A 25,229-nucleotide genomic window follows, 5' to 3' on the forward strand; every position below is an offset into this window, starting at 1 on the left:
ACTGTCCGTATAAGTGAGCAGCTTCATGAATTTTGCAAACCAGCTACACCGTGTATCCAGCACCAAGAGCGGAGCTGCTCCCTAGAGCCACTCATGGGCTCCCCACTCCTTCCCTGCCTTTGGCCCCCCGGCCCTGCCCCTTCTTTCTCTTTCCACTCTCAGTGAGGACCCGCTGTCCTCTCACGTGACCTCTTCCTGGGAGAAGGGGAACTGGGACTCTGGAAGGAGCTAAGCTGATTCCCAACTAGAAGATGAACTTTCTCCAGCAAGTTGAATGCTCTCAAATCCCTGTTCCATGAATGGCTTCCAGCCTGGTCCTCCCACACCGCTCCTGGCCAGCAGGATTTTTCTGGAATTTACTTCAGTCCTATAATTCTCCTAGAAAGCTTCTCTGCCTCTCCCTCCAGCCTTCAGGTTAATGTGCAGAATGCTTGGCAGGGGAACCTGGCACTTAGCTTGCCCAGCCCTGCATGTGACTCCTTTTTCGCCTTCACCATGCCGCTTCCTGTCCCACCTCGCTGGAGATGGAGAGTCCCAGAACATAGGCGGGGCTCACTCTCAGGGCAGTGCTTGCATAAGGTTTGCTCTACAAGTGCAAATACTCAGGAAGCCCTTGTTGAGATAGCTGGCCTCCCAGAGACCCCGTGGAGACGGCTTAGTCTGCGGGAGGTCTGGGCAGCTCCCAGCCTCTTCACTTACAACCCCCCACTGCTGGCCCCAGGCTGTCAGCTTCAGTTCACCCATTCCGTCCAGCCCCAGGAAACCCCTTTTTGTGTCTACAGACTTGCCTGTTCTGGACATTTCATATAAATGGAATCAAATGCGGTCTTTTGGGACTGGCTTCTTTCACTTAGCGTAACATTTTCAAGGTCTTCTCTTTCCTGTTCTAGACCTGCCCGACTGAGTTGTATACAGCACTTAGGTTCGAAATGGATCCTTAGACTTTCTGGGAATTAAAAGCACTGTAGCCACATAACTTGTTGGGGTAGGTGACAAGGTGCACTGCAGAGGCCCTGGGGTTGACGTTGTAATGGGTGGTTTTGAGTCCTGGCAAAGCCCCAGCTGGTTGTGTGACCTTGAGCTAGTCACTTTGCCTCTCGGAGACTCGGTTTTTTCATCTATAAAATGGGAATAAAAATATAGTTGTTTACTCTGTAGACCACAGAGATTGCTTTGAGAGTCAAATCTAGCATTCTGTGTGATTGCAGCGTTTGAAAGCCAGAAAAACGGTGTATTTGTACACCGTGGTGGCTTGCTATGATTGCTCCCTAAAACATCCATGCTTGAGCAGCTGGGAAGTTTTGTGATCTTACGCGTTCTTACCCCAAGAATATCTGGTGTATAATCCAAGGGGAATGAAAACATTAGTCCACACAAAACTTGTATACAAATGTTCATAGTAGCGTTATTCGTAGTAGCCCCAAGGTGAAAACAGACCAGATACCCGTCACCTGATGAACAGATCAACAAATCGGTATATCCACACGGTGGAATGTTATTCAGCCGCGCGTCACAGCACGGGTGAACCTTGAAAACGTTACGCTAAGTGAAAGAAGCCAGTCCCAAAAGACCGCATTTGATTCCATTCATATGAAATGTCCACAATAGGCAAGTCTGTAGAGACAAAAAGTAGTTTCCTGGGGCTGGAGGGAGTGGGTAAATGAACCTGATAACTAAAAGGTATGGGACTTTTTTTTTTTTTTAAGGTGATGAAAATGTCCTAAAATTAACTGTGCTGATGGTTACACAACTCTGTCAACATATTAAAATCACTGGCTTATAAGCTTTAAGTGGGTAGACTGCATAGTCTATGAAATCTCTCTCAATAAACCTGTTTCTTTTAAAACATCGTGCGAGGTGGGAGCTATGCCCGTCTTCCATTTTACAGATGAGGACTGAGGCTTTTGGAGGCAGAGTCACACGCGGGGCAGGCAGGATTCTACCCCGGGTCTCACCCCCTCTGGCTCCCATGCTTGTAACCTTTTCACAGGATTGGCCTTCACCTTACAGAGGAGGAAGAGGCCTAGAGAGGAGAGGGGCTTCCGGTGCTCTGTGTGGTCCTGCTTCTTCTATCTCAGTTTCCCTACCACTACAGGGAAGATTTCTGGAACAGTCTACTGGGCCTGAATTTCCCAATCCTGCCATGGAGCTTAGAGGTTAGGCTGTGCTTGGCTAGTGGCCTTTTAGCGGCTGGGTCCTGAGTACCATGAGGTGAGGCTATGCGCCAGGTCTGAGGTGGGTGGTGTCCTTGACTCACAAAAGCTCCTAATGTCGAGGATATAGTTTATTTTTTATTTTCTACTTTTGGTATCATATCTAAGGAACCGTTGTCTGATTCAGGGTACAGTGTGAAGATGGACTCCAGTGCTTTCTCCTAAGACGTCTGTAGTTTGAGCTCTCACCTCATAGGATTTTTATATTAAAGGACATGGTGCTTAAAAAAAATATTTTCCCAGCAGTGCGCGTGTAGCCAGCCGGTCCTAGGTGAATGGTGGCTGCTATTATTTAAAAATTATGGTGATGATTATTTTTATTTATTATCTTTTCCATAATCAATCTCTCGCTGTGTTTCCCATCTGGCTGGCTGCCTCTTGCTCCTTCTGGAAAGATAGTGTTGGTGTTTGAATCGGTCTCTGGCACAACTAGGGGTGTGTGGGATTGAAGAAAGGGAGGACCTGGTTACTTCAGCCCTTCCCTCCATTCTGTCCCCAATTTTTTTTGTTACAGGAAATTTAAAAATACTTGAGAGAATGCTGCAACACCTTCCCACGTACTGCCACCCAGCTTCACGAGTTAGCGACTTAATGACCACCCTGGTTTTCTCTCTGCCTCACCTACTTCTCTCACCATCCCCTGTGCCTGGTTACTTTGAAGCAAATTCCACGCGTCATATTTAATCTGTAAATCATTTCAGTATGCATCTCAAAAATGAATCACCACTTTCTAAAAATTGGCCTGCAGTGTTTTGGGAGTCGGCCAGAACGTCCGCTACCGCTGAGAATAGAGGGAGCGGGAACCGGGCGTGGGCACTTCTCTCGCTCCCCTGTAAGGAGCTGGCTGACTGGCTGCCGCTGGCATTGTGGGCTCTGCCAGGACCTGTCCATAGGGGTGCGCCCTGCAGCCTGGGCTGCCACGGGCTAGGGGATTGCATCGTGCTCCGGGCATCAGCGGGAGGGTTGACCCCAGCTAGAAGAGCCCTGTTGCTCACCCCAGGTGCAGGGCTGGCCTGCCCCACAGGCTGCTGCATGGGGCACGGCAGGATGAGCTCAGAGGCCTTGGGTCAGGTTTGGTGCCAAGACTCCACATATTGTCCAATCATGAGAATCCTCTTTGTTTTTCTATCTACCAACTCCTTTCACGTTCACATCTTGTTGCCCACAGCAGCTCCCTGAGATAGGTTTTATTTAAAATGCAGGGGTGCCTAGGTGGCTCAGTCAGTTAAGTGTCCGACTCTTGATTTTGGCTCAGGTCATGATCTCAGGATCAGTGGATCGAGCCTCGGGTCAGGCGTCCGTGCTTAGCGGGGAGTCTGCTTGAGATTCTCCCCCTTGCTCTCTCCCCCTCCCCCCACTCGTGTGCGTGCATGCTCTCTCTCTCTCTGATAGATAGATGAATCTTCAGAGAAAAAATGCACATTTTGCACACCAGGAAACAGACTCTCAGAGACAAATTGCAGTTTCTTTTTCACAGACAATAGGATGAGTGGAAGAGGCAGGATTTGAACTTGGGACTTCTGCCTGCATTTTCTGTTAGGTGAGCAAACCCTTGCGTCTCCCTGCTCAGTCCTGTCCCTAAATGGAACTGCAGAGGAAATGATATCTGTGGTGGTCATCCTGGTCCTCTCATTTGGCTCACATTCTCAGTGGGGGAAACATGAACTTCCCCCAGCCCAGCAGAGACGGCTCAGCGTCCCTCTTGGCATCATCCCTTGGGCCTCGGGGCTGGGGGCACCTGGCTGGCCTCTGCCCCTTTGTCCCCTCAGCAAACAGTCTGCGTTCTCTGGCCCTCCTCCTGGCCCTCTGACCAGGGCTGTCTGTCTCTGCTCTACCCCCTTTTCAGTCTGCTTCAAGCCGGGCTCCCCCTTGTTAACGTCCAGGCTCCCTTTGTAGGTGTTACGCGGCAGGCGCTCTAACGGAACATGTGTTTACCATTTGCCATGGAGACCGTTTGGGCCTTTCTTCTTCTGAGTGGTGATAAAATGGTACAGGGCACTCACCCTTCCAGCAATTTGTTTGGTAATTCTAAGAGTCTTGTGAAAAATGCATGAGGCCTGTGGTACAATAGATAAGCTGAAAGGCTTGGAAGGAAATCCACTTGTGGATAGCGGGGCGATTGGAAAAACTCTTTCTTTGCCCTCCCTGTCCTTGTCCCAAAAGAGATCGTGTTTAGGAATAATTCTTCTGTTAATACGGATGCTTTCATCCTGGGTCAAAAGCTTGTTGGCGCCTGCTTGTCAGATATTTTCCCCCTTGGTTTCTTCTAACTTCTTTCCCTCATGAGTTTGGCTTAAATTCATGTCTTAATGATTCGAAGTTCTCTCTTTAAAGGTCACTGCCCTAACGCATAAAAGTGGAACCAGATCCAGCAACTACTCGGATACTCTTCTTGGGACTGGGGGGGATTTTCGAGGGGGAGGGAGGAGCATGCCTGGACTTTAGGGGACTCAGTTGCTGGGGGAGAGCTGGGCCAGCCCATCGAAGCGAGCATCTCTGATACTGCCTCCTTTCTGAAGGAAGGCAGCAAGTGTGTGTGCGTGCCGTTATCTGTAATGCTCTAGTCCCCATGTGTGACCCTGAAGGGTGCCTCCGTAAACACCGATCCTCTGTTTTTCACTTTAGGCTTTTAAGTCACAGATGAGGGAACTGAGGCCCAGAGAAACCAAGTGGCCTGCCCAGAGTGACCCTGGGAATTGATAACAGTGGGAGTCTGGGTTTCTTGAGTCCTGGGTCCTCACTCTTCCCTCTTCACCAGGCTGCTTCCTGGCGTGTTGGGGGAAGGGAGGAGGAGGGGGTGTGGGGACAGTTCAGTGCTCTCAGGTCATAACCCAGAACATGAATTCGTTGGCCAGGATTCTAGATCCAGTAGGGCAAAGCCTGGAAGGCTTTCATTGATCCGTGTGTCTTTAGTACTCTGCACGATGCCCTGACACTTGAATGACATGCAGTTTGTTGTGTGGATGACCTTTTAACATGAAGACAGTCATATGATTTCATACGTATGCGGGAATCTTGGTGTCTCACAGATGACATGCTCTCGTGGCAGTGTAGGCCTGGTTCAGAGGGAGGGTGTTGACAGGCTGATGGGGAGCCTGCCATGGAGAGATGCAGGCACTTACACGAGGCTGAGGCTGTAGAGAGGAGAGCTGGGCAGGGCCTCTGGCCTGAAGGCAGCTCTGGGTAAACCTTCCCTAAGGACACTTCGCAGCTTGTCTCCGTGGCCCCTGTGGATGGCAAACGTGGGCTTGCCCACATCAGTTGCCAGGCTTCTGTATAAGCAGGGAAGTGGGCCAGGCACTGAGCTGACTTGCTGACGGCTGCCTCTCTCAGGAGGAGGAGGAGGGTGGCTTCTTTTCTGTGTTTATGTCTGTAGGATGGGCGTGCAGGGAGAGGGGCCGAGAGCGTGTCCGTGCCACAGAGTTCGTGGGTGTGAGGATGGGAAGAAGGGCTCCCCACTGGCATGTACCGCCCACCCCTTAGGAACAGAGAAGTTTTTTCAAACATTCAAAGAAAAAGATACAAATGAGCCCAAAACCAGATACTCTGGTATGAAACACAAGGGGGGAGCAGATTTCAGAGGAGAAGGAGATATCAATCTCTGGCTTTGTGTTGAGAGCTCTTAAAAATGATTACTAGGAACCAAAATAGGTTCACTGAAAAAAAGAGTAATTCCAAATGGAGCTTTCCTGTTGTTGATAAGGCTGACTTGAAAAGAAGCATTGTGGCTTTTTTCTTGGCCTTTGCTGACCTTGCAGACTGATCTTGTAGACTGGGTGGGCAGGGGGATGAATTAAGCTGGTGTATTCATTCCCTGGGGTGGCCCTGACAAAATACCACAAACTGGGTGGCTTAAAACAACAGAGACTTTTTTCCTCTCACAGTTAAGGAGGCCAGAGGTCTGAAGTCAAGGTGTCTGCAGGGTAGGTTCCTTCTGGCGGTGCCGGGAGAGAATCTGTCCCATGCTGCTTTCCTGCCTTCTGGGGGTGGCCATGGTCCTTGGCAGGCATGGCATGAGTCACTGTCTCTGTCTTCAGATGGCCTTCTCCGTGTGTGTCTCTGTCCAGATTGCCCCCATCCTAAAGACACCAGTCAATGGATTAGGGTGCATCCTAATCCCGTGTGGCCTCATTTTAGTTTGCTTCCATCTATAAAGACACCATTTCCAAATAAGGTCACACTCACAAGCACCAGGGCTTAGGGCTTGAACAGATCTGTTGAGGACGCAATTCAGCTCACAATAACAACAGCTGGTGAATGGCCTCCCTTCCACCCAGCCTTTCCTCTGAGCCCCTCTCTTGTTCCTCCAGCATTCCATATTTTTGTTCTTAGAATCACAGTGTTCTGGGGCCAGGGGGATGGTCCCATTTATTGCGTCTGCCTGCCGAGCTGCTCTGGCCCACCGATGTGGCTTGGGCTCCCGTAGTCACAGAGGTGGGGAGTGGCAGGGCCAGGATCCTTGTGTTTCTTTCCTAGAAGCATTTTGCCCAGTCTCTTGTTGACTTTTGTTAGAGACAGTCGTTTCTCGTTCCCCAGGTGCCTTAGCGTTATTTCCCCAAGGAGATCGTAACTTCCTTAAATGCTGATTTGGTCACAGTCCTGCTTGCGAGTTTGCAGCCTACCCGGAAGAAGCATGTTGCAGGGGGCACTTGAGGGCCAGGGGGCCGCCCTGTGGCGGGTTTCTCATCCTGCCTTCCACACCGACCCTCTCCTGAATCCCAGCCTGCCTTCCGCTCTCGCAAGCCCCGCCCCAGAGTCCTTATCCGTGCAGGGTGCTGGGCCACACTCTTTGAGTATCATCTACACGGGCAGCAGAGCTGGTTTTAGGCGAGGCTTTATCCGGGGGCCAAACGAGCTGACGGGAACCTGCTTGTGCTTCTTTTCTCAGCTGTGTTTTCTCACTCTGGCCTCCCTTTCTCAGTTTTGGCTTTGTCAGGCCTCTCCCTCAGATCTCAGGGTGACTGCGCCCAGCTGCCCGGTCTCCTCAGTGTGGGAGAGAATGGTCTTGTCCCCGCATTCCTAGCAAGAGCTCTGAGCCTGCATCTGATTGGACCGAGTCCGGTCACGTGCCGTCTTCTGAGCCAGTGGCCAGGGTGGAAGGTGCTGATTGGTGTAACCAGCGTCATGTGATCCTGGTGCTGCCGAGAGCGTGGAGGCAATCTCCCCAGACAGTGTGAAGTCCCAGACCGAAGTCAGGGCTGGTGGAAGGAGGGAAGAGACGGGGATGGGTGCCATGAGGGCGCGTGGGGTGGAATCTCGCCAAAACCTCGTTTCTGTCTCAGCCTCCCTCCTCCAACCGGAAGTGTTGTGTTTTCCTTTCAGGAATACATCGATGCGCACCCTGAGACCATTGTCCTGGACCCCCTTCCTGCCATCAGGACCCTGCTCGACCGCTCCAAGTCGTATGAGCTCATCCGGAAGATCGAGGCCTACATGAAAGGTACGGACACACGTGGCTTGGCCTCCGTGTCAGGTGGCCCACCTCTAACAGTGACGGCGTGGTCATTGCGTGGGGTGGGAGGAGGGGGTGTCTGATCTTTTTTAAACCCTTTGAGGCAGGAAAGAGTTGAATTCCCGGGGCGGGGCACATTGTTGGGCGGGCCGTTTTCTCTCCTCTGACCAGCAGAGTTAGGACATAAAAGTCTCAGGGTGCTCTTCGGGAGAGAGAGCGGCTGCAGCCACTTCGAGACGGTTTTGTTTTGTTGTCTTGAACCCACAGAGTGGTGATGAAGTGTCCCGATAACACAGTGGTGAGAGAGCACGAGTGTGTGTAGAATAGCGGAGCAGCGGGCAGGGGAGGGGAGTTATGTAACTGGGCAAAGGAGACAAACAGAGAGATTGAAGGGCCTTTAATCAAACACGTGGAGATGTGTAATGTGGCGGCTGGACCTCGTGGGGTATGCTCTGTTCCCGAGGGCGGGAACCCCCTGCTTAGCTGCGGGAGCTTGTCCTGCCAGCCACATCTTCTTGTCTCTGAGGACTCGTTCTCCCCCCCCCTCCCTGGGCTGGGCCGGTCTAGAGAAGTTGGACTGCCTTCCCAAGGTGTTTATTTATGTGAGAAGGGCTTTTTGGGAAAGATTCATGTTAACAGTAACCTAGTTCTCTTTGCCTGGTGCAGGCGTTCCCTGTTGAGAGTTCTTGTTTAATTTTGAGGGAAAGTGCTTTGCCTGTGTCCTGGGGTGGTGTGAAGAGTCATCTTAGGAGCAGGAGACGCAGCTCCCGCTCCTGCCATCCACACCAGGAGTGTGGCCTACCTGGCCCCTGGCCTGGGTGGTGACTTGGCCTGCCTTTGTTTCGTGTGATGGTGAGACCGGTGGGAAGAGTTTGGCTCGCCAGACCAGAAGCAGCCTGTCTACAAGGTTAAGCCTTCTTGCCTTCTCTCTTCCCGTGCTCATAAAAGCAGGTATGGTCATCCTCCCCATTTTGTAGACAGTAGTGAAGACGGAGAGGTTTAGCAGGTGGGCTGACATCACACAGCCTGGGGGTAGCAGAGACAGCATCCAGCCAGGTCTCTCCGACTCTGGCTGTTAGCTTGTAGCCCCTAAGCTTAACTTATGTGTCCATGGCCAGAGGGCCCTGGATCCAGCAAGCACCTGCTGTCATGGACTTTGGCCGGGAGAGTTGGTGAGTCCTTGCTTCCCTCCCTGAGGAAGAGCTGGGTGTTGGACCTGGCTGTCCTGGAAGAGGTCTCGAGGCCTGTTTTTGAGGGTGCCTGGCATTCAGCAGGTGGCATAAAGCATGGCCTTCCTGGGTGGCCCCCAAACGGCAGGACTTTTCAGCATGCCAGCATCCTTTAGCGTTTGGGCCAGGAATGGTCAGTGATGACATCAACTTCCCTTCCCTTTGCATTCTGTCCCCGGGTCCAACTAGAACCCTCAGATGAGAAGAAAGATCTGTAGAGATGTTCCAGCTAAACTTTGGTTCTGGAAAGGAAATCCGCCTGTTCTAGGAGTTGTGTGCATTGGACACTGACTGTGTGTGAAGAGACAGGAGATAAATCCGATTCTGAGGAGAAGGGCTGATTAGTGGGAAGAGTTGCAGGTCAGCAGTCACATCTCATGTCCTCAAGTCCATGAGAAGAGTGATGTGTTCTGATGGGGTCAGGGAGGTCACCACTGAGAGGATTTTTTCAGAGTAAAGAGCACAGGCTTTGAGGGGAGGCAGACTGAGGTCATATCTGAATCTGGGCTCTTGCTGCCATGTGGCCTCGGCCAAGTCCCTTGACCTAGTTCTGCCTGGTTTCTGTTAAGATGTGGATAAGAAGCGGTTTGTCCACAGGGTCTGTGGTTGAGATAACTGGGATGACATCCAATGAGCACTTAGCATGGGTCCTGGCTCATGGCGTCACCTGGGAGTGGCAGCTGCTGGCACAGCTCCCATTACGATGGAAGGGGCTGATCTTGGAGGCTCTCAATTTTCATGGGTAGAGAATCAGGGCTGGGGTCAAGGGTGACTCTGGACCTGGAGTAAGAGTGTGTGCAGTCAGGGAGCAGGGGACCGGTGATGGGTTGGACTGCAGTGTGCACAGGAAGGAAACAGGACTGTCCTTGGTGGGCAGGACTGCGGGGGGGTGGGGGGTGGGGGCAGCCTGGGCCTCCCAGATAGGGCAGTGGCGTGAGCAAAGTGGGAGATGGCTGCGGTGTGGGGTGTGTGTGCACATCTCGCAGACTATTGGGTCAGTGTGGGGGACTTTGTTTGTGGGCACCCAGTGAAGGTGTGTGAGCTGGTGAGTGAGGACATGAGCACACATTTTAGATCGGTGCAGACATGGCCTGGAGACAGGTTCTAGTGGCCATTACTTATATCCTGTTGTAAGGGTGACCCACACTGACCCCCAGTGGGGAGAGAATCAGCCCCTACTCTGCTGGGTCCAAGAAACCTCAAACTCAGGTGTCATCAGCAGGTCGGGGATGGGGAAGCCCCCTCCCCTCCATCACAGGCAGGAACGTGTTGACCGAACCCTAACGGCAGGCTTGGTCCTAGGCCAGCAGGAATTGTTTTGTGGGTGGGCTGTGACCGCTGCGCCCTGGATTTTCCTTATCGTGCACACCGAGCCGGGCTGGAATGCTTCCAGGAGGGTGGGCAGAAGCTGGGATTTCCTGGAGCCTTTTCCTGACCCCCTCCCTACCCCCACGGCTGTTCTATTTTTTTTTTTATTTTATTTTATTTTTTTTTAAAGATTTTATTTATTTATGTGACAGAGAGACAGCCAGAGAGAGAGGGAACACAGCAGGCGAGTGAGAGAGAGAAGAAGCAGGCTCCCAGCAGAGGAGCCTGATGTGGGACTTCAATCCCAGAACGCCGAGGATCACGCCCTGAGCCGAAAGCACGCTTACGACTCGCTACCCGGCGCATATTTTTTTTATTATTTTTTTTTATTTTTTAAAGATTTTATTTATTTATGTGACAGAGAGACAGCCAGAGAGAGAGGGACCCACGGCTGTTCTTATGGAAGCAGTGCTGCCTCTCACCTTCCATCCTCCCAGAGCCAGGGCTCCTCCTCCCTGCAGATGCAGAGAACCTTCTCTGGGAGGCACATCCCCAGCACTCCTCCGCCCCGTTCCTGCTATTCCTGGAGGCAGCCCTGTTAAGCGTGCTGTGAATGGCCATAATTACCCTGTAAGTTCCCTAGACAGTCAGAGCAGTCCAAGTGACACTGCTTTTGCATTGAAAGAAGGGGCTTGCTGGAGACATCCTCGGGATGTCTGTCTTTCCTGCCAAGGTGGCTCTGCCTGCCTCGGAGAGCCTGGGCGGCCGCAGAGACAGGCCAGGGGAGGCTGTTGCGGGGAGGTGTCCAGGGCTCCCTGCTCTGCAGTGGGGGTGGCGGTCTCCCAGGAATAGCGGCGGAGCACTTAGAGCAGGGGTCCATGCTCTGTCTCCGTGCAGAGCGTCGGCTGTGGAGACAGGTGAGGGCTGCTGCCTGGAGCCCCCAGCTTCCCATCTGAGTACCTTGGCACCTTCTGGGTTCTGTGCTCCCAGAGTTCATCCTCTTCTAGTTCGGAGCCTGGAGGGGAGGCAGGGTTCTTTCCCTGCCTCAGACCCGTCGGTCTCAAACCTGCCCGTTTGCTTAACACTAAGGTTGCTGTGGCAACAGAGGCCTGAAATAGCAGTGGCTTAAATGAGATAGAACTTCATTTCTCTCTCATGGAAAAGCCCGGAGGAAGGACCCAGACTTCTTCCCTGCTGATGGTTCTGTGATGTGAGCCTCCTGGTCCACGGTGGTGCTGCTAAAACTCCATCCATCACATCCAGGGTCTGGACATAAGGGTTGGGAGGGGCTGACGGAAAGGGAGCAAGGGGACGTAGCCCTAGTTATCTTTTAAGCAAAGGCTCTGAAAGCCACACAACACTGTTCAGTCCACACATCATTGGCCAGGACTGAGTCCCATAGTGAGCTGCAAGGGAGTTGGGGAATGTGGGCTCTGTTCTGGGTAGCCACGTGCCCAGGTAAAATTTGGGAGCTTTGTCACCATGGAAGAAGGGGGAGGAGTTTTGAGGGACAGCTGGTTGTTGGCCACCTCACTCTCCGAGAAGTGGGTTGCTACCTGGGGAATCCCATGAGTGAATATTCTACTCTTAGAAGGACCATTCCTCCTCCAGCTGGCTGGGGGCTGTGGCTTCAGCCTGTGACCTTAGCAGTAAGTTCCTTCCACACAGCAGCTCAAAGCAGTGTGAGGTCACTAGGCTTGCAGAGTGACCCACCCCAGAGCGTTTGGGCCACAGGGTTCTCTAGTAGATGACTGTTTCTGGGTGGGGCTGCACCCACACCCCTTAGCCAGAGGCACAGATGGCACTGAACCTGGATCCAGTTCAAACCAAGGGCAGGAACCTCCCAGAAATGGAACATTGCCTGGTACAGGCATGGCGGGGCCAGGGGGTGGGGGAGGCTGGGTCAACAAGTCATGATAGCCGAGCACGCATCTGTGGGCCTTTTCTTTCCCTGCCACCTGCTTTGCTGCACAGGGCCAGGAGTTTGAGATGGAAGCCCCGAGATCAAGGTCTGGCTCTGCCACCCCAGGCTGAACGACTCTGGGCAAGGCTGATCCTGATCACGCTGATGAGGCTGGATCCTGAATTGGCCAAAAAGATACGAGAGAAAGCTGTGCTGTGGTTGGAGGACACAGGCTGGTCGTCTTGGCCCTGGGGGTGGAGGTGGGGTTGGGCAGTGGCTGATGGAGGGTATCAGACCACAGGACAGAGGGCTCGAGAGACCCTTCAGGGCTGATGACAGCAGTGGGTGATGGGTGACATGTGCTCTGGAGGTGATAGATGGCCATCGGGATGCCAGGCCTCCCTGGGGAGGGAGGTACACACCACGGATGGGAGCATTTCTGCCTGTGGTTTTATGGGAATTTAATCAGGGCTCATCTTGAAGGCTGCTGGGAAGCTGGATTGAAAAATGGGAATAATCTAGATAGCAAGCGAAGAGAAAGGAACATTCCTCAGAGCCTGGAGGACGAATTCCCCACAGAGCTTCTGTCGGTTGAGGACTGCAGGGTGTGAGAGCTGTGGTGGAGCTGGGGGGCGGCGGCTGTTCCCCTTTGGTGCATGGCACAGGCCTGTGGGTGGGAAAGGAGAGGCCAGGGACGGGGGCGTGGAGTCACGGCTTGGTCCTCAGATCTACCTGTGTCCCCTGTGTCGTGTGGCCTGAGCAGGTCACTTTCCTGTCTGAGCTTGCTTTGTCAGCACGAGGAGGGGGGCGGGGGAGCACTGATTGCATGCCAGGCACTGTTGGGAGCACAGGACATGTGTGAGCTGATTTCGTCCTCACTGCGGGCTGTGAGAAAGGTTCCACCCTGGAGCACACGAGTTTGTCCATTCAGGCCACAGAGCTACTTAAGGGGCAGAGCTGGGATTTGAACCCAGCGCTGTCCATCTGCGCGCTTAGCTGGTGGCTCCTAAACCCCTGGGTGTTGTGCCTCCTCCACCCCCACCGTCCCTGACAGCAGGGACCCACTGAGGTCGAAGCCTGGACGGAGGTAGAGTGGGGCTCTGATTCCCTGGGGGCAAGTGCGCAGGCGCTGCCAGCTGGTGCACTCTGGGGCGCCCTCTGGTGTTCAGGAGGCGACACTGACCATAGAAGGTCCCTGGGGTTCCCTAGACAGAGAATTAGCAGCTCTGCCGCTAATGTCACGGAGTCTCTGCCCCCTAGAGTTACTGAGGAAATAGGAATCCTGTCTGTTCCATTGAAGAGCAGCCATACGTGTGGTGGTGGACAAGAACAGGCTTTGGGACTGACAGACCTGGGCTCAGCGCTCAGTGCCTCTAATTTGGCGTGGACGATCACTGGGTCTCTCTGAGTCGTTGGCTCATCTGTCCCCGGGGGGTGGCCATCTCCTCCATGGGCCGCGGTGTACAGGAGGTCTGCCCCTATTCATGGCAGCAGGTGTGGCCGAAAATTAGGTAGTGCAGGTGGTCGGTTCCCTCTCCGTGGTCCTGCTGGGTGCCCGGGTTCTAGGTGGGAGGCGTGTGGCAGAAGCTGGGGGTGGGTAGCGGGGCCTGGAGTCGTGGAAGACGAGGAGGACAGGAGTGAACGCACCCCAAGGACTGTTGCTCGCAAGTCAGCCAGCTTCCAGCCTGACTTTGTGCGGGAGGCTGGAGTTTTGGATCAGCCTGCCAAGAAAATGCTTCATACCTATCGAGTGGGTTTCTAGAGAGGTCTCGTGGTGCCTGCCTGCCTGTGTTTCCCTTGAGTGTCAGCCGGTCCAACCCACCATGCTGAGGCCGAGGGGACAGGGCACAAGCCAGGCCCAGACGAACTCCCAGAGCAGGTGGCCGTGTGGGTGACACAGCCTCTACAAGCTGAGGTAGGGATGGGGCTTTGGGGTGTGGGGGAGAAACACTGTCCACATTCCCAGTGACCCGGGTAGAGACCCTGAGTTCGGACGGAGGCGGGGGTCTGCCGAGCAGGACAGTGGGTTGAGCGTCCTCTCTGGGCCAGACTGAGGTAGGCTGGTTCCCAGCGTCCCGTGCCATCTGGGCCTAAACCCTGGCTCTGCCCAGGCGTTTTGTCGCCTGCCAAGAGGAGGTAGAATCCCTCCCCTGGGGAGCAATTCTGGCCCTGGCTGGGCAGCTCCTGCTCACCTTGTGGTGAGTCCTCCTAGCACAGCTGTGCTCTTCCCCCGTTTCAGACAAGAAAGTGGAGCTTGTGAGAAGTAAAGCTTTCAGAGCTGCCAGGTCTTCACCTCGAGCCCTGTGTTGACTCCAAAACTGAGCCTCCTTTCTACACAGCTGCGTTTTGCAGCAAATTCTCTGAATCCCACCTGTCTCCGTGCCCTCTGCTGACCCTGGGTGGGGTCTGCTCCTGTCCCTGGCTCCAGGTCGGAGGCCACACGGGCTGCATGGGCATGGGGCCAGGGTTCCCCTCTGCTGCTATGCAGGCGTCCTGCCCGGTAGGGACTCTGCATCTCTCCCTTCCCCACCCACCTCCCTACCCACTCATCCTCAGCCTGCCCCCNCCCCCCAGGGACCCACGAATCCTGAGAATGTTTGGCCCTGCTGGCCAGACTCACAGTAGAGACTGAAGAGCCCAGAGCACAGGGAGGACATCCCACAGGCTCACATCTGCTCACTGCCGGTCCCCTCTCCTGCTCCCCACAGGCCTAGGCCTGCTCAGTCTCTTCCAGCCAGAGAGCTGGTTCCTTGGCATCTCCCCGCCCTGGCCTACCTGCGGTGGGGAGATGAGAGGCACCTTGCGGAACGAGCAGACCCCAGCCTGCTCTTCAGCAGCCGCCATCCTGATGTACTCCTGCCTTCCAGAAGGCCGAGGGCAGTCCCCAGAGGGCAGTGGCCTCTCTTCCCAGGGGACACAGCTTCAGCTTTTTGCCTTAAAGTTCTCAACGTCCAGGCCTCCTAGTGCTGAGGCCCACTCCCAGTCCTGCCAGGTTAGAGATAGGGCGATGCAGTGACTCCTTCCGGGGAGAGGGTGCAAGTGTCCCCTTGCTCCCTGTTTTCTAGAGTTATGCTGGAAGCCAGTGTCCCAAAGCTGGGATGTTCTGACCAAACGCCAGCAGTTCGGCGCTTGGCTCCCCACTCCCCACCATGCTGCCATGGTATGCCCAATAGGGGTGCCCCCTCCACGCTAGTGCTGACCCTTTCTCTTTGGCAGCCCTCAGCCAGATTCCTCACTTCCTCTGCCACGGCCCAGGGCACAGGATTGGAGGCTCCAAGGAGAGATTGAGGGAATGAAGTGAATTCTCATGGTGACTGGTTGCAGTCCCCAAGGAGACTCGGGTCCCTCCTTGGAAAGAACTTTCCTATTTGCACTCTAGAGCTTCTCACTGGGCCTTCTGAGCCTCGGGACTAGAGCAGGAGGACCGGTGCCTTCTGTCCACAGGTGCCTCCCTCTGGCTCCATCCAGCTCAGTGTCTCTGCAGAGCTACCGGGCTTCTTGCTCGTCTGCTGGGAAGCCCTGTCTCCTCCTGACCCACAGACACACCCCTCCACCCCTCCTGAGTGACCCCAGCAGACTCTGATGGCTCCCCCAGGCCAGTCCTTTCTTCCCTGCAAATGCAGGGCTGCCGCCGGGCCAGTTCGTAAATCAGACACTATTTGTCTTTGAGGTCCTAGCTCCCTTTTCCGGAGTTTTTTCCCCCTTGTTGTAATGACAATGTCTCCAGACTTGAGATTCCCAGGAGCCAGTCCCCTGCTTCCCCCATCACACTCAGAGTCTCCCACATCCCATGTAAGAAATCTCAGCAGCTCTCCCCTGGGACATAGTAGGGCAGACGGATACTCAAAACGTACTTGTTGGTCAGGTTGATCAGAAAGTGTCACACACCAGTCATTTACACTTTAGTCTGAATTTAGGGCCCACTTAGTGTCTTTCCAGCTGAAAGAGATCTTGAGCTCTCAGTGCCTCCAAAGCTTCTCTTCTCCGTATCTTGAAAGATGAGGAGAGGAGGCCCAGAGGGGCTGTAGGACTGACCCAGCACCCCTCAATGTCTTCTGATTCTCAGTTCAGTGCTCTTTCCACGGGACCCACCCCTCTCTAGCAGTCTTCCCAGAAGCATTACAAGTCACAGTGCCTGGGTTCAGGTGCTTTCCTGACCCCTCACTGCGTGCATTTAAGCAAGTTATTTAACTGTACCAAGCCTCAGTTTTCCTCTCTATAAAGTGGAGATAACGACAGTAGCACCTTCCCCTTAGGGTGGCTGTAGGGATTAAATGTGGTTTAAGGTACAAATACTCGGCAGATGGTAATTGTCCCAGGTGACCCTGCATTGTCGGTTTCACACCACACCTGCTGTTCCATGACCCTAGTAGTCTTGGGTTCCTGCACTTCTGTTCAGTGCTGGATTTGTGATGGCTTCCTGGACTTGTGGGCCTCGTGACCCCCAGAAGACCAGGCCCCGTGTTCTCCTCTCTGTCCATCCTCCCCAAACACCCAGCCCCATGTTTGTAATTGCATGACCTGGATTTATGTCCCCAAACGAGACTCTTCAGGGTGACCCCTCATGTAGCACACACAGGGCACTTGTCTTGTCCTTGATGGCTTTTTCACTTGTATTAGAGTTTAATAATAAAGTTCTCGTTATACACTTTTTAGTGTAGTTGTTTATTTTTAAGTAATTTTAGATTTAGCAAAAAAGTTGGAAACATTGGTCTGTAGAGTTCTCTTATACCCTTACACCCTTCCCATGGCTGCGTCTTGAGTTAACATTTCCCGTGACCACGATACAGTTCTCCGAACCAGGGAATTCCCATCAGCAGCGGTACTGTCATTAACGGTGTTCCCAGCTTCCCCACTGCGACCCTTCTTCTGGTTGTCCTTCTCTGTGGCCGCCTCACATCTGGGACAAGGCCTCAGGCTGTTTCTCTATCACGACCATGACACTTCGGAAGGTCCCTGCCTCAGTTTGGCCTTCTGGGATGTTCCCCAGTGTTACCGGATTGGGTTGATAGTTACGCATTTTGGGCAGGAATGCCACACCAGCAATGCTTTTTCCTCCTTTGCACTTCCTGTGTGTCAGGAGGGCATGACCTGGAGATGGCTTCTATCTGGTTAACCAGTCATTTGGTCGGAATGCTGTCCCGTTTCTCCACTGTTCATGTCTATTTTTCTCTTTGTAATTGGCAATTATCTTTTAAGGAGATCCTGTGCAGATATCCTGTTTCTCATCATTCTTTTGCCTGGTAATTTAGCCTCCATTGATGTTTCTTGATGACAGGAGTTGCTATGGTGGTATTTGCCAAAGGGTCGTTGTATTGAATTTAAAAAAGTAAGTGTGCCCCTCTTCAAACCCAGACTTTTGCAGACATCCATAGGAGGGCACTTCGCTGAGCCCTAGCATCGTCTCATTTGTAAGTAAAGGGAAAGGCAAAGATGAGAATTAAGAAGGAGAAAGAAAGGGGGATCGTGTTGGAGAAGGTTCTTTGCTGCAGGACTTCTCAGAGCCGTTAGCATGCTAATGTGAATCTTGAGTCTTCTAGAGGGTGGTGTACTGAATTTTACCACTGATGGGAAGACACGTTGATAGTTTATATCGCACTAATAAGGGGGGAAGTGTAATTAAAATGTGATACACCGTCAATGATGAGACACATCTCAGCCTCAGAGATGGAAAATGAAAAACCACATGTCTTAGAATCAATGGAACATGGCAGTATTTGATTTTTTCCACCTCATCGGTCATAGGTCCTCTGCTTCCTCCTCGTAGGGCTTCTGGCGAGAGCCTTGCTCCACCCAACACACTTCAGGAATTCCCAGACTCAGTGCGCTCACCTCCAACTGTGCACAGATCTGACCTTGAATTCCCTCAATCAACAGAGAGGGCCCTGATGGTTGGTGACTCATATCCCAGAGGCAGCTGCTTTTAACAGTGTGGAACCCGTCTTTCTAGACCCTTCTCATACATGTACAAATATATATTTATGTACTTAAAAAAAATAGAAGCAGGATTGTATTACATGTGTTCTCATAAAACTTGTCTTTTCCCCAACTTAATATCTATCTTTTCTCTTTTCATGGCCCATAAAAGAAGAGGGAGCTAGGTCTGCATGGCTGTTTTTGGTGACAACATAATGTTTTAGCACGCGATTGAAAGAATCATAATGTACTCAATTTTATTGAGCTCATAAGGTCACTCCAGTTTGTTTCTGTTAACTGGGCTGTAGTAAGCATAGATCTTCGCACGTTTCTGTAAAATTAATCCCTAGAAGTGGAATTTCTCGGTCAGAGAATATATGTATATATATATATATGTATGTATATGTATACGTATATATGTATATGTATATATATGTGTATATATATATATATATTTTTTTTTTTTTGACAGAGAGAGAGACAGCCAGCGAGAGAGGGAACACAGGCAGGGGGAGTGGGAGAGGAAGAACCAGGCTCCCAGCGGAGGAGCCTGATGTGGGGCTCCATCCCAGGACTCTGGGATCACTCCCTGAGCAGAAGGCAGATGCTTAACGTCAGTCAGAGATTTTTATAAACATTTCTCACATGGGCAGGTACTGCTGGGTTGTTGTTCAGAATGTTTGAGCAGATTTCACTCCTCTGTGCTTATCTGCCAGGGAAATGATACCTATCTTAATTTGCATATCTTCTGTCCTCGGCCACATGGTTGGCCCTTTGCATGTCTGTCTGCGAATCTCTTCCTGTCATTTGCCCACTTTTCTGTTGGGTTGTTGGTCTTTCTCTTATCGATTGGTTAGTGCCCTTTTGGAATTAAGGAAGTTGTCTCCTTGTTTAAAATACAGACTGTGTTTCATCGATGGAAGCCTCCATCTTTGCACTGGAGCCAAGCTGGCATTTTCTCTTCTGCTTTTAGAATATGTACTGTCAGAGAGAGCACTTTAAACATTATTTTTGAAACGTCTTGAGAACAAAAAAGACTGCTGCCTTTTGGGAGTTGGAGCTGAGAGGGGGCAGTGAGTGTCTGCCTTGGTCCGGAAGGGGCCGTAAATCACTGGACACAGCTGCCATGGAGTTAATCCACACCGCCCGCAGCCGTTTGCATCAGCTGGAACAGGGCTCAGGAATGTCCGTGTCGCTGCCCGGGCCCGTGTCTGGCTCCTCCACTCCTGGCCTTTTGGAACACCCGCGTGCACCCGGCGCCCTGGGCTTTGGAGATGGAACAGGTCAGCAGCTAAGTCCGACGGGAGAATATGGTCATCCAGCCGACCAGGGCAGCGTCAGACCGGGATTGTCAGATCTGTGGCCTTTCTTCCCCTCTGTCCCTGCCCCAGAGCAGCCCCCTCCCTCAAATTTGGGCTGATTGCACATCGTCCAGTGTCGTGTCCCCCTCCCCCCCCCCCGACAGTTCCCCTGTAGCCAGAGAGCCTGGGATCAAGCTCCTGGTGGGGCGGTGGCAGCTGCAGCAAGGCCATCAGGCCCCTCCGAGCCTCCAGGGGGCAGGGTAGGGGCTGCAGCCGCTGGTGAAATGTGCCCTCCGCCCACTGTCTCCAGTGACACAGTCAAGTCAGGGACCCCTGTCAGACCCGCCGCCCCCCACCCCCCCTTTGGAGAAGACGCTGCCAAGGGACTTTTCACTGCGGCCTCAGAGGGCTCTGACCATGGCCGAGAACACCGTCAGGCCTGCGTACATTTTGTCTGTCATGTTTTCTCTGCCCGGTGCTGACACCGCCGTTTCTCTGGCCCTGCTGGGGACCGACAGCACAGATCTGACCTTGTGTTCTGAGCACGAGGAAGCTGCCTGGGAGCTGTGCGCTCTGCCGAGAGGACAGTGGGGCCCTCTGGGGGATGGCCTGGATGGTGGCTGCTGATCTGCTCTCAGAGTCCCGGTTCTGACCCAGTGGACAGGTGGACGAGAAGGCTCCATGTCCTTTGGTGCTTGGTGTCAAGAGCACTATCTCTGGGGCAGGAAAAAGCAAGCGTGTCACTCTTCTGTGTCCACTTTCTTTTCTTCTGTCCCCCCGGGGGCCTTGTCGGGCCATGCAGAGCAGTGCTGGGCTCACCAAGGTGATCTTGGTCTTCTTAAAATGGCAGGCCTTCAAGTAACGATACCAGTAATGGTGGTGGAATCTGCCATTTAGGACCTGTGATGAGCCAGTTTCTGTTGTGTTTTGTATGTTCGTTCATTTGGTGCTGGCAGCAGCTCCGTGGACAGGACTGAGGACTGTTCTTATCCCCATTTTACAGACCGGGAAACTGAGGCACTTTCTCTAGGTCGCACATACCCAGGCAGCCTGGAGTGTCTTCCCACACAATGTTGGGGAAATACAGCCAGCTTGCCCCCTCTTGTCTCCTGGTCTCTGAGATGGGAGTGAGAACCTTCTCCAGCTCCTTCTGGGCCCAGAGTCCTTTAGCGGGACTGAGGCGAGGATGGGAGTGAGGCTTCACCTGGCTCCACAGCCGTGCCTTCTCCATGAGGCTGAGCCGCCTCACCACAGCCAGGCTGCCTGCGTGGAGGCCTTGCTCTGCCACCTGCAAGCCTGTGGCCTGGAGGACAGAGCTGAACTTCCAGGGCCTCGCTGTCCTGCCATGCACAGTGGACGGGACAGTAGTAATCTAGGCATAGAATTGCCAGAAGACCATGCTCATGGATCGGAAGAATTAACATAGTTAAAATGTCCATGCTACCCAGAGCAATCTACACTTTCAATGCTATCCCGATCAAAATACCGAGGACATTTTTCAAAGAACTAGAACAAACAGTCCTTAAATTTGTATGGAACCAGAAAAGGCCCCAAATCTCCAAGGAACTGTTGAAAAGGAAAAACAAAGCTGGAGGCATCACAATGCCGGATTTCGAGCTGTACTACAAAGCTGTGATCACAAAGACAGCATGGTACTGGCACAAAAACAGACACATAGACCAATGGAACAGAATAGAGAGCCCAGAAATGGACCCTCGGCTCTTTGGGCAACTAATATTTGATAAAGCAGGAAAAAACATCCGGTGGGAAAAAGACAGTCTCTTCAATAAATGGTGCTGGGAAAATTGGACAGCTACATGCAAGAGAATGAAACTTGACCACTATCTCACACCATACACAAAAATAAACTCCAAATGGATGAAAGACCTCGATGTGAGACAGGAATCCATCAAAATTCTAGAGGAGAACATAAGCAACAACCTCTACGACATCGGCCAAAGCAACCTTTTTCATGACACATCCCCAAAGGCAAGAGAAACAAAAGATAAAATGAATTTATGGGACTTCATCAAGATTAAAAGTTTCTGCACAGCCAAGGAAACAGTCAGAAAAACTAAGAGGCAGCCCATGGAATGGGAGAATATATTTGCAAATGATGCTACAGATAAAGGACTGGTATCCAAGATCTACAAAGAACTTCTCAAACTCAATACACGAGAAACAAATAAACAAATCAAAAAATGAGCAGAAGATATGAACAGACACTTTTCCAATGAAGACATACAAATGGCTAACAGACACATGAAAAAATGTTCAAAATCATTAGCCATCAAGGAAATTCAAATCAAAACCACACTGAGATACCACCTTACGCCAGTTAGAATGGCAAAAATAGACAAGGCAAGAAACAACAATTGTTGGAGAGGATGTGGAGAAAGGGGATCCCTCCTACATTGTTGGTGGGAATGCAAGTTGGTACAGCCACTCTGGAAAACAGTGTGGAGGTCCCTTAAAAAGTTAAAAATTGAGCTACCCTATGATCCAGCCATTGCACTACTGGGTATTTACCCCAAAGATACAGACGTAGTGAAGAGAAGGGCCATATGCACCCCAATGTTCATAGCAGCAATGTCCACAATAGCTAAATTGTGGAAGGAGCCGAGATGCCCTTCAACAGATGACTGGATTAAGAAGTTGTGGTCCATATATACAATGGAATATTACTCAGCTATCAGAAAGAACGAGTTCTCAACATTTGCTACAACATGGATAGCACTGGAGGAGATAATGCTAAGTGAAATAAGTCAAGCAGAGAAAGACAGTTATCATATGATTTCTCTCATCTATGGAACATAAGAACTAGGATGATCGGTAGGGGAGGAAAGGGATAAAGGTGGGGGGGTAATCAGAAGGGGGAATGAAACATGAGAGACTATGGACTATGAGAAACAAACTGAGGACTTCAGAGGGGAGGGGGGTGGGGGAATGGGATAGACCGGTGATGGGTAGTAAGGAGGGCACGTATTGCATGGTGCACTGGGTGTTATACACAACTAATGAATCATCGAGCCTTACATCGGAAACCGGGGATGTACTGTATGGTGACTAACATAATATAATAAAAAATCATTTAAAAAAAAAAAAAAGAATTGCCAGAAGAATCCTGCGGGTTGAGGCCAGCAGGTGTTTGCAGTGATCCTGCCTGCCCACGTCCACCCCTTCGTGGAAGGAGCCATGTTGTCAGCCTGCACAGCGTTCCACAGAGCATAGCCCGCGGGGCAGGCCTGCAATGTTCTCCGCTTTAGGACGGACGCCGTGTGTACTGAGGTAGTCCCCCAGTCCCATCAGGGGTGACTGGGTGCCAGTGGTGGGAGGCACATGCTGGGGCAGGAGCCCAGAGCTGGGAGCTTGTGTGAGAGACTGAGTGAAGCCTATTTCATCCAGAGCTTGGGAGTGGGGTGTGGTGGGATGTATCGGCAGGGCCTCCACCTGCCAAGCCTCCCTCACCCCTGCCTCACTCTCTGCTCCCTGTGAGCAGTCAAGAGACGGTGTGAGGCCCATCCACTCTGAGGAAGTGCCACTTCTCCTCTCACTTCTCCTCCCTCCCCCCGCTCCCCTCAGGGGCATTCTGGGGAGGAATACCATCCAGGCCTGGCCTTGTGCCCGTTGGCCTCCCGGTCCCTGCCTTGTCTGTGGTCGGGGACCTGGGTAGAAGGAGCTCTGGGGCGCCTGGGTGGCACAGCGGTTGAGCATCTGCCTTTGGCTCAGGGCGTGATCCCGGCGTTATGGGATCGAGCCCCACATCAGGCCTTCCACTGTGAGCCAGCTTCTTCCTCTCCCACTCCCCCTGCTTGTGTTCCCTCTCTCGCTGGCTGTCTCTATCTCTGTCAAATAAATAAATAAAATCTTAAAAAAAAAAAAAAGAAAAGAAAAGAAGGAGCTCTGGCTGGCCTTCCCTCACACTCACTGTCCTCACGGGCCCTTTGAGGTGTCAGGCCCTTCCGTCGGCTGCTCTGCGTGGACTGCACGGATGGCCAGCTCTGCGTGGACTGCACGGATGGCCAGCTACCAGTCCTGCCTGGGGAGGGCTTGCCCCAGGCTGCCTTTCAGGAACCTGGTTTCCTGCAGGCCGCTCCCTATCAGCCTTGATGGCCCTCCGGCCCCGTTTGAGCTCCTCAGTGCCTAAGCCGTGTGAGTGGGCCCTGCTTCCTCTCTTATCCCAGAGAGGGTGCCTGAAAAGGGCACCTGTGTCCTAGGCTCAACAGTCATGAGACAGTCCTAGCTCCTGAGGAGCCCTCAGCCCCATCGTAGGTTCAGCGTGGACCCCCAGGGTGTTGGCTGGACCTCAGTGAGTAAGGGGAGCAGACCCCACTGTGACGAGTGATGGCGAAGCCGTAGCTCATGCTTCTCGTTGCGTACCGCACGCGGTCCCCGCATGGCGACTGACGGTGGCTTATTCAGTCCTCACAGTGTGTGTGGCCACTGCTGGTGTTATCCCCATCTTGCAGATGTGGAAACAGGCACGGAGAAGTGGCCTGGGTTGAGACAGTGGACCTAGGATTAGAACCCAGGCCCTTGGCCCACGACTGCCTCTACCCCTAGCCTCCGAGGAGCTGTGCGGGTGAGGAACCGCCTCTCCTGGGGCCGACCCGAAGCCCCAGCAGATTCCCAGGTGGTTTCCATGAGTCAGGCTCCCCAATCCCCACATCCCCAGGGCACGGAGGCTTTGAGGGCTGCCATGGTCTTAAACAAAACAAAACATACTATTTTACTTTCATCTCCTCTGAGGCTGTGAATGAGTCTGAAGATACTCGCTGCTGTCCAATTGTTTCCACCCCTTTGAAGCCCAACACAAATCCCCCCAGCAAATCCAAGGGGCCCTGGGGCTGCAGGGAGGAGTGAGTCACCTGCCCTAAACGGAATGCAGAATGAACTGTGGAAGTAGGTGTTCAGGGACAGAGGGGACAGGGCAAGGGACAGTTCGTAGGTATAACTGGAGGGTGTCAGGAACAAGGAACAGCAGATTCTGACTTCCCCGATGCCGGGGCGGCGGGGTGGTTGGAGATGCAGGCAGTGAGAATGCCTTAGGAGAGGACTTGCCCAGGCCGTGGGGCGGGGGGGGGGAGCACACACAGGTTACTAAGATGGTGCTGGAGCCCTTCCTAGCTGGGCAGGGTGGATGGGACATTATGCTCTGGAGCAGGGAGTAGGGAGTCGGGCCGAGGACTGGGAATGCCTTCCGCAGGCCCAGGCCCGGCTCCAGATCAGAGACCAGCGCCCTGCTTCCGTTTCCTCTCATCTGCGGGCTGTCTTCTGGGCCCTTCCTGGCCTCCTGACCCAGGCCTATGGCGGCTTTCCCACCCCCACGCACCTGTGACTTGATGCTTCCACATTACAGGGTGGCTGCCGTCATCATGAGCTGAAGAGCCATTTGGGTTCCCATCAGAGCTGTCGTCAGGCTGAAACTTCTTTAGCCAGAATGCTCAGAACATCTTTCCCTGTCTAGGACTCAGGAGCACATGGCCCCTGGCCTCTAACAGCTTAATGTCAGAGGGAAGGTGACTTTGGACAACCAGATGCTAAATGGGTCATAAACACTGGCACCTGTAGGTTGCAGGCCAGGCTCTCAGGGCTTTCCCCGTTCGAGTCCTGTGCCAGTCATCAGGGCTGTCCCAGACCAGCAGCGCCACGTGGCAGCCGCTCGGGGAGTTGCAGGCCACCCCCTTACCCTGTGTTGGCCCCGAGCTTCCCCTTCTCGTTTGTTTCCAGTGCTCACAGCTCACTTTCATTCTGTCTCCCAGTTCATCCCACACACATGCACTTGCCAGAGAGATGTTTCTTACTGCCGCCTACCGCCTCTGAGCAGTGTGGACTGGGGGAAGTCTGGATCCTGACCCCACGGGATGTACTGCCTGCTTGCTGAGTCAAAACCCAAACGTGGGGGAA

At 52.9% G+C, this 25,229-nt stretch overlaps 1 protein-coding gene across 7 annotated transcripts in view; it reads left to right on the forward strand.

Annotated features, from left to right (window-relative positions):
• ITPK1 (inositol-tetrakisphosphate 1-kinase) overlaps positions 1–25,229 on the forward strand; it is a 168,991-nt gene that overhangs the window by 112,006 nt on the left and 31,756 nt on the right. For all 7 annotated transcript variants that reach the window (XM_040641510.1, XM_040641509.1, XM_040641506.1 and 4 more), the window contains one exon: positions 7,536–7,653. In XM_040641510.1, coding sequence (XP_040497444.1) covers positions 7,536–7,653 — 118 coding nt within the window. The remainder of the gene's footprint in view (positions 1–7,535; positions 7,654–25,229) is intronic.

This window comes from Ursus maritimus, unplaced genomic scaffold (assembly GCF_017311325.1).
Source record: "Ursus maritimus isolate PB19 unplaced genomic scaffold, ASM1731132v1 scaffold_25, whole genome shotgun sequence".
Taxonomy (NCBI): domain Eukaryota; kingdom Metazoa; phylum Chordata; class Mammalia; order Carnivora; family Ursidae; genus Ursus; species Ursus maritimus.